Consider the following 9,227-nt stretch of genomic DNA (forward strand, 5'->3'; position numbering starts at 1 on the left):
TGACTGATTCATTTAAAATAATGTCTTTATTTCAGTGAGTTAAATACATAGTAATCTGGAATGATTACTTTATGAAGGCTGAAGAGTGCATTTAAAATATAAAAATCATCTTAGAAATACTGATTAAGAAAATGTAAAACAGAGAAGAGCTGCATCATGTATTCCATAATAATTAATGTTGTATTCAGCAGGGCAGCTGACTTGCCCTTACTGCAATTAAATCTCTGACAAACTTCAGGGTACAGTAACTCCTCACTTAATGTTGTAGTTATGTTCCTGAAAAATGAGACCTTATACGAAACGATGTTAAGCTAATCCAATTTCCCCATAAGAATTAATGTAAAGAGCGGGGGTTAGGTTCCAGGGAAATTCTTTTCACCAGACAAAAGACATTATATACATACACTGTATAAGTTTTAAACAAACAGTTTAATATTGTACACAGCAATGAATGATTTTGAAGCTTGGTTGAGGAGGTGGAGTAACAGGGTGGGATATTTCCCAGGGGATGCTTTGCTGCTAAATGATGAACTAGCACTCAGCTGAGCCCTCAAGGGTTAAGACGCTGTTGTTAATGTAGCATCACACTCTACAAGGCATCATGGACTGAGGCAGAAGGGAGGAAACACAATAGATGCAGGGCAGTAGCTGCAAACACTTCCCTGCAAAAACTGAACATGATGATGAGCCCACGCTATCCAGCTGGAGCGCACCACTCCCTCCTCCTGACAGCACATGCACGGCTGCACAGGTGCTGACTTTCCAAAGTGCTGGGGGGTGCAGGCATGAGTGAGAGAGATGTGCATTGCCCTTTTAAGTACGCTGACACCACTTCAAGTACATTGCCCTTTTAAGAAGATCAGCCCATTCAGAGAGGAAGCAACAGCTTCCAGCCAGCTCCCTCCTTTCTGTCCCTCTCCTCCGCTTTGTGGAGCGGGGGTACAGAGCTTGGGGGGCAGGAGCAGGGGGGCATCCTGACATCAGCACCCCCTTCCCCAGCAAGCAGGAAGCTCCCAGGAACAGCTCCAGGGCAGAGGGCAGGGCAGGAGCAGCAGGGCAGTGGGGGGAGGGACAGCTGAACTGCTGCTGGGCAGCTGTCAAGCCACATACCTTACAGGGAATTTAGGGGAGCTGATGAGAGGGGCTGCTGGCCCCCCCTGGTTCTAATCCCCACAAGGAGGGGCTGCTCTTCCAGAGAATCCTGCAAGCAGAGGACAAAGCAGGCAACTGCCAAACGATGCTATAAGGGAGCATTGTGCAACTTTAAACGAGCTTCTTCCTAATAGATCAGCAACGGAACAACGTTATCCGGGACAACGGTAAGTGAGGAGTTACTGTATATCAAAATACCTGTGACTAACATTTTTTATTCCTAAATTTAGTGCTTTTAATTAGGTACCTTCTCTATGTCCAGTCGTCACCTTCTGGCATGCAGTGGAAAACGTGCTCCATTTTCCTTGAAAAAACCCACTCTTCTGCAATTTCTTTCTGTCATTTGCTTCATTTGGGTTCTGGGATTTGGCTGGAAGGGGGTGAGCAGGGAGGGGGAGGGAAGAGAGGAGGGAGACAGTGGGGCAGGGTCTGGGGCAGAGTGGGGGCGGGGCCTGGGGCAGAGCAGGGGTGGAGTATGGGCGGGGCCACAGGCAGAAGAGTTGGGTAGGGGAGCCAGCCTCACCAAGCGGCTGCTTCTTCCACCACCCATGACCGCAGGTAAGAGCAGATCGGCTCCCGCACACCCAGCGCGCGCTGCAGTGTCCTTAGGCAGGGGCCACATTCACAGAGCCGAATGCGCCGGTGCTATGCATTCTGTGTGAGGGAGAGGGCACGGGGGTCTCTGCGGGAAACTGTGACTCTCCGCCACTGTGAGGTGTGCCGGATGGCTCGATATCCTTTGCTGCCTCGTCCCTCCCATCCTGGGCTGCGAGCCCAGGCTGCCGTCGGGCATAGAGGCACCAGTTTAATAATACTGCGTAGGGCCCCATAAATCCTAAGGACGGCCCTGTCTCCACGCCTCTTTTTTTTTTCCTCACAAAGCAGAGCTCATTGGATTTCCTGTACTTCTTCTAGGTCCATTACCCTTAAAGTGACAGAGCCTGACAGCAATCAGGACCTCCCTCAAAATGAGGAAAGCAGTAGGGACAGGAGCAGTTACAGGCAGCCAGGGTCTTCTTTCAGAAATAGGCATTAGGGCTCTGACAGGGAAGGCATGCAGCAGCTTCTGAGCTGCTTACCAACCCCTTGCACTCCTCCGTCACAGAACCATAGAATATCAGGTTTGGAAGGGACCTGGAGGTCATTTAGTCCAACCCCCTGCTCAAAGCAGGACCAATCCCCAACTAAATCATCCCAGCCAGGACTATGTCAAGCCTGACCTTAAAAATCTTTAAGGAAGGAGATTCCACCACCTCCCTAGGTAACCCATCGAGAAGATCTGGGATTAGTCAATGCCTGGAACAAAGATGAAGACAATAGAGACACTTTTGAAGACCATTTATACAGTCTTCTGCAGATCCTCAGTCTGAAGAGGACAATTTGAGGAAATGGCAAATGTCACAGAAAATGAGACTGTATTGTTTAAACCTCTAAATGAAGTGAGGTGGCTATCGAGACATTTCACTGTAAGTGCTTTGATATGTAATTACGAGACCCTTCTTAGATACTTGAACATGAAATCTCAGAAAACAATGACTCGATAGCAAAGTATTGCCTGAATAAGCTCTCTGACAGTAATTACTGTATCACGCTAACTGCATGAAATGATGTCTTATATGAATTAGCAGAACCAACCAAATGCTTTCAGAAGAGCTCTTTAACAATAGTGGAAGCTGTACACTTAGCAAGGGCCAGGGTGACCACAATGGCGTAGCCAGGTTCTAACATCAGGGGAAGCGAACACATAAAAAAAGGCGCCACCCGCCGCCATATCAAATTACTAGTTACATACTTTTACATTTGTTATACATATTTATTTTGTACTTAAAATAAAAGCACAAGAATGATATTGTTTTATAAGTATGTGTGTTATTTTGCATTTAAAATATAATAAAAGGTTTACAGTATTGTATATAAAATCAAAACAATAAAAACACATGTTATTTACTTATTTTCTACTGTAAACCTATTTTAAATGCAAAATAACACACGTACTTATAAAACATCATTCTTGTGTGGCCCCTGAAAGCAGGCAGCACACAGGAGCAAGGCGGGGGGGGCACAGTCCCCCGCATGAGGGAGACAATCGGACAGAGGTGGGCAGGGTCTGTTGGGGGTTCGCATGGGGAAGAGGGGGTGGGGGGCTGCACTGGGAGACTCTCCTATGCAGCACCTAGCCACGCTGGCTCTGTGCATCATGAGGCCACTCGGGAAAAAGGAGGCAGCAAGAGAGAGAGGCCGAGGAGGAGGTGCCCTTCCCCTCCCAACTGGGTCTGTGAGTCCCTGCTCTCGCAGAGTCTCGTCACTGCAGGCACCCAGCCCCCAGATACTGGGCTGCAGTGCAAGCTAGAGGGACTGATACAGAGAAGTCAGGACCAGTCAGAGCACTTCCCGTGTCATCACTCCTGGAAAGCTGGGTTAGGTAATATGGGGGGGGGGGAAATATATATCAAGGTGGGTGAGGTAATATATTTTATTGGACCATCTTCTGTTGGAGAGAGAGACAAGCTTTTGAGCTTTCACAGAACTCTTCTTCAGGAAGAAGACTGAACTCCGTGAAAGCTCAAAAGCTTGTCTCTCTCTCTCACCAACAAAAGTTGCTCCAATAAGAGATATTACCTCACCCACCTTGTGGCTCTAATTTCCTGGGAACAACAGGGCTACACCAACACAGCCTACAAAAATGCAAGATTCACATGAACAGCAGAGTGACCACCATCACACCAGGACACTATTTTCACAATTCATCTCAGCATAATGTCATCATCACACCAAGGCAGTAGCACTATCAGCACAAGCACACTGGGATCCACACAGCAGGATAGTCGTGTCAGTTTAGCTCAGTCTCTGAGTCCATCCCCACTAAGCTAAGTCCAAAGGTTCAGCTAAACACAAGGGTACCTGCAAAGAGCTGTACTAACAGCAGGATCTACATTGGCACAATAGGAGGAGTTGCATGTCAGGGCACTGATTCCCAAGCCCAGTGCAAGGCAATATGGGATCCAGGCACCAGGTCCTTAGAACCAGAATTTGTACTCACAGGAGAGCAGGATGAAATTAGAGAAGTTACAGAAGGCAACTCCCAAGAAACAAGGCATTGACCAAATGGCTGGGTGGATGTTAAACCACCATCACCAGCCATTGTGTGCAGCAAGTGAATGACAATTAGTAACTTAATGACCACCATCCCCAGAGAAATATTCAACCCTGGGACACAGCAATGCCTCCCTCTCCTCCCAACATGATCACAGGCCCTTCCCATAGGAGACAATTTAGGTTTCTCCTGATAGGAGAGGGAAAATCAGGCTACCTCGCCCTGCCTCCCAACATGGTGCCTGGACTTGTGTTTGCCAGAGCACATGGACTAAACTAAACATATTACAACAGCAGATAGTTCGTTCCAGCCTTCCCTTGGGAGACAATTCCATCCACACCCCCAAGGCAGAGATTGTGCGGCTATGACGTTTCCCCTGATAGTCTCAGTTTTCCTCTCCTACTCCCCCACCTCTATCCCTTCCCCACTGCCTCTTCCCTTCCACCCCTCACCCCCTAAGAGGCAGTCACCCAGATGCCAGGGAGGGGGAACCAAGCACACTACATGGGCACTGTCTCTGAGAGGCAGGCGTCTCTGCCTGGGCAGGGAGGGCAAGCAAGGACACCACACCCCACAGGAGACCAGGAGATGCACCTCCCCTCCCACCAATGCCTGTCCTGGTCCAGCTGCCTGGGTGCAGGGGATGTTTTTGGAGATGCCTCTGGCTGAACCCCCTGCCCCTCACCATGCAGACGGCCATCCCACCGGCAGCCAGGTGCTGGCTCTCACAGCCACCTGGGGGGTTTCCAGTCCCCCCTCCAAGCCACCCTCACCACAAGAAAGACCCCCCTTTGAAATACACTTACCAGCTGCTGCTACTGGCTGCCTTTAGTTGGGTGAGAGGTTAGGAGCTGCTGCTGCAGGGCCAGAGAAAGCACACCTGCCACAGTGCCACAAGAAACAGGAGGAGAAGGAGGTGGGGTCTCTCAGCTGCTCAGCCCCTTGCTCCAGGAGCAGTCCCTCTCGCTGATTAGCAGGTGGCCAAAAACCAGCTAAACAGCGAGCACTCGCACTCCCCTAGCTAGCTACCCTACTGCCCCCGCCCCCACCCAACAGCTGATGGCTTGTGGACCCCCACGGGCCCCATAAACTGTTGACTGTTGGGTGGCTGCCCCTGCCCCCTATAGGGGCATGCCCCAACCGACCCCCTTCTTCCCCAAGGTCCCAGCCTCTCCTTCTCCCCAGGAGCCCAGCTTGCTGGAGTTCAGTTCTTTCCCCCTCCCCTCACTGATTGGCTGTCTGTCTCCCTCCTGCTGGGAGACAGCTAATCGGCGAGGCAGGGAGGTGGCAGGGTTTATGCAGCACACTAGGGGAAGCCAGCAAAGCCTGCCTGCCGGAGCCCAGCTTGCTGGAGCTCAGTTCTTCCCCTCCCCTCCTGCTGGGAGACACAGCTGATCAGCGGGGGCGGGGTATGCAGCAAGCTGGGGGAAGCCGGGCAGGCCAAGCTTCAGAGCGGAGCCTGGGCCCCGCCCCTGGTGCCATGGTAACCCCACCTAAGGCGGGACTTTTTTGAAAATGTGCTGAGGGGAAGCAGCTGCTTCCCCTGCACCCCACTAGCTACGCTACTGGGTGACCAGACAGCGAATGAGAAAAATCAGGACTGGGGGTGGGGGGTAATAGGTGCCTATGTAAGAAAAAGCTCCAAAAGTCAGGACTGTCCCTATAAAATCAGGACATCTGGTCACCCTAGGGCCCAGATCCACAAGATGAGAGGACAGTATTGTGGAGAAACAGTCTCTTGGAGCAACAATGTGGAAAAATCTAATTGCATCAAGGGCAAGAGATGAACAATTCAGCTGTGAATCTATTCTAAGTTTCATATCATTACTGTGCGATCATCTGAATGAAAATTTTCCGGAAAAGCAACTCTATGAATGACAGGGGCGGCTCTAGGTATATTGCCGGCCCACGCACGGCAGGCAGGCTGCCTTCGGCGGCTTGCCTGCGGGAGGTCCCCGGTCCCGCGGATTCAGCAGCACGAAAGCCGCGGGACCAGCGGATCCTCCGCAGGCATGCCACCGAAGGCAGCCTGCCTGCCACCCTCGCGGCGACTGGCAGAGCGCCCCCCATGGCTTGCCGCCCCAGGCACGCGCTTGGCCTGCTGGTGCCTGGAGCTGCCCGTGATGAATGGGCAGCTTTTGACTTTGCCTCACTTTCACCACAACAAATCAGTTATGAATTTGGTACTGAAAACATTAGCAAGCTAGTTGACAAATACAGAAAAATTGTGGACCCCAGTCAAGTGAAGTCATCTGCCCAAAACACCATGGAGGAGGAGGAGTTCATTGTGAACTATTACAACGATTACAAATACATAATTGCAGAGAAACATGAAGCAAAGATGATGACAAATTTCCAGGAAGCGGTGACTTTCAGTCTACAAAATCCAGAACAATACAGTGTAGTTTCACAACTGGTGGATATATGTGCAACCTTTCAAGCTTCCAGTGCTGATTGTGAGTGTGGCTTTAACTTTATGAATAATATCAAAACTAAATCATGAAACAGACTGAAAGAAGATCACCTGGATATGCTAATGAGGATCAAATTTCACACTTCAAGTGGTGAAGAAGTAAACCTTTACCACTCTTCCAGTGTTTATATAGTGTCAAGACAGAAGAGAAAAGGTTCATGATCAGTGGCAAGTATCTGCCCCATCATCTAGCCTGCCAACTACTGACTCAGGGTCTCATTCCAGTGATAGTGATTAGTGGTCTCCTAAATCAAGAAAATAAATAAAGTCATTTCTTTCATGTGTCAAAACAAAATGTTTAATTTTATGTCACAAGTCACAACAAAAGTGTGTGTGTGTGTGTACACATGATCCTACACAAAGGCACTAGATAAAAAGCTTTTTTTTGTCAAGCCAAGAAACATAATCTTTAATGTCACAACCCACTATCCACAACCCTTTCCTCTGCCAGTCCTGTCCAGACAGGACTGATGGCCCCTACCAATTTCTCTTACTCTCTCCCTCTCCATATCTCCCTCTCTGTATCTCCCCTTCTCTCTGTGTGTGTCTCTATGTGTGTCTCTGTGTGTGTCTCTGTCGAGGCTGGTCCCCACCCATTCCTCCTTCTCTGTGCCTCTCTCTGTCCCCACCTTCCCCCATGGCCATTATCTCCCTGGGTATTTCTCACTCTTATTCCTTGGGATCTGGTTGTTCCAGGCCAGGAGGTTGGGGAGGGGCTGAAATGATCAGTGAAACTTTGTGCTGGGAATGTCAGAGTCACTGATTTCCATTCCCCCTTCTGCTCTCTGCTAACAGGTGCGCATGAAAGACAAGGAGACACTGGCATCCCTCAGCAGAGGTTTAATGATGACTGAGCTGAGCACAACGTCCCTGCTTCCGACAGAAACCAGCCCAGACTATAGGGATAATGAGACTGGTTGCCTAATACACAGTTTAACTGATGTGATCCTTGATGGTGTCACTGTGCTCATCTGTCTCTTCGGGCTGGTGGGCAACGGGGTCGTCCTCTGGCTCCTCAGCTTCTTCATTAAGAGGAATCCCTTCACCATCTACATCCTCAACCTGGCCGTAGCAGACTTAAGCTTCCTCCTCTGCCTGCTTGTTTACCTCATACTTTTTACTGTGCAATCTCTCTTCTGTTTCTATGAATTTGGGCACTTTCTGAGGTTTTTACAACTGCTGTATCTGGTCGCCCACAATGCTGGCCTGTACTTCCTGACGGCCATCAGCGTTGAGAGGTGTCTGTCTGTCTTCTACCCCATCTGGTGTCGATGCCACCGCCCCAAGCACCTGTCTGCCCTTCTGTGTGCCCTGCTGTGGGCGCTCTCCTGCCTTGTAACCGGACTAATGTCTTATTTTTGTTTTTTTGATGCAACTGAACACTGTCCGATGTCAAACATAGCCATGTATGCTCTGGATTTCCTGATTTTCGCTCCCATCATGGTTCTGTCCAACCTGATCCTGTTCATCAAGGTCCGCCATAGCTCCCGACAACGTCAGCCTGGAAGGCTCTACATTGTTATCTTGCTCACCGTCCTCTTCTTCCTCGTCTTTGCTGTTCCCTTCAGTATCCAGCGCTTTGGCCTGTATTTTAATTATGTGTATATCCCCATTGAGATATGTAATGCACTGGCCTCTTTAAACAGCAGCATTAACCCACTTATTTACTTTTTAGTTGGGAGCTACAGGAAGTGGCGGTTCCGGGGCTCTGTTAAGGTCGCACTCCAGAGGGTTTTTGAAGAGCATGCAGATTCCAGAGAAGACATAGAAGCCACCAGGACAGACACAATGGAGATGGCCAATTAAATCCCTACTGCACCCAGCCTCAGAGACCTTATTGTGGATGTGGAGCTTTATTAATCAGTATGAAAATTAGCAGCTTCCTACTTGTTTAATTTTTCTCTAATTTTCCAAATACCATATTTGTGTGGCACTTGGTTATGATGTTATGTCTGTCTTGGAAAACTCGTCAGCATGGTCTCTGGGCCCATCATATATATTTTACACATCTCCCAAGTTATATCTCCAGTGGGTGTATATGTATGCAAGGTGACAGTACATGATTTCTGCTTCTGACTAGAAACCCATCTACTAGAAAGAGGGATTGGGGAAAAAAGGCATTTTGACAGGGTGGGCATGAGAGGAAATAACATACTGACATTAACATCGATGGCAACTTTATTATATCTGCCCAAAGCATAAGAACTAAAAAGAACAAAAGTTATTCTAAAGCACGAAATACATATAAATATCTATCTAATTAAACAGCATACACATTGCCCAATTCAGTATTAAGTATGATCATTAGAAGATTTAAATAAGTCCAGTGGGACACAAATAAAAGACCAGTGAGTGAGGGAAATGCAATGGCTAGAGATCACCCAATAGTTATAAATAGGGCCCTACCAAATTCACAGCTGTGAAAAACACGTCACGGATGGTGAAATCTGGTCTTTGGTGTACTTTTACTCTATCCAATCCAGATTTCATGGGGGAGTCCAGCGTTTC

General features: G+C 48.7%; 1 protein-coding gene across 2 annotated transcripts; it reads left to right on the forward strand.

Moving 5' to 3' along the window:
* The first annotated feature begins 1,088 nt into the window (after positions 1–1,088).
* On the forward strand, positions 1,089–9,002 carry LOC123369887 (mas-related G-protein coupled receptor member H-like). 2 transcript variants are annotated; one of them, XM_045015931.1, is made up of 2 exons: positions 1,089–1,319; positions 7,515–9,000. In XM_045015931.1, exon 2 carries the CDS (start codon positions 7,521–7,523, stop codon positions 8,523–8,525), a length of 1,005 nt encoding a protein of 334 aa, XP_044871866.1. In that variant the 5' UTR covers positions 1,089–1,319; positions 7,515–7,520; the 3' UTR covers positions 8,526–9,000. The 2 variants fall into 2 exon arrangements, with proteins under 2 accessions (XP_044871866.1, XP_044871867.1); XM_045015932.1 differs by lacking the exon at positions 1,089–1,319 and adding an exon at positions 1,651–1,710 and having other exon boundaries at positions 7,515–9,002.
* Positions 9,003–9,227: the final 225 nt, after the last annotated feature.

Source organism: Mauremys mutica, chromosome 4 (genome assembly GCF_020497125.1).
Source record: "Mauremys mutica isolate MM-2020 ecotype Southern chromosome 4, ASM2049712v1, whole genome shotgun sequence".
In the NCBI taxonomy this organism is placed as follows: domain Eukaryota; kingdom Metazoa; phylum Chordata; order Testudines; family Geoemydidae; genus Mauremys; species Mauremys mutica.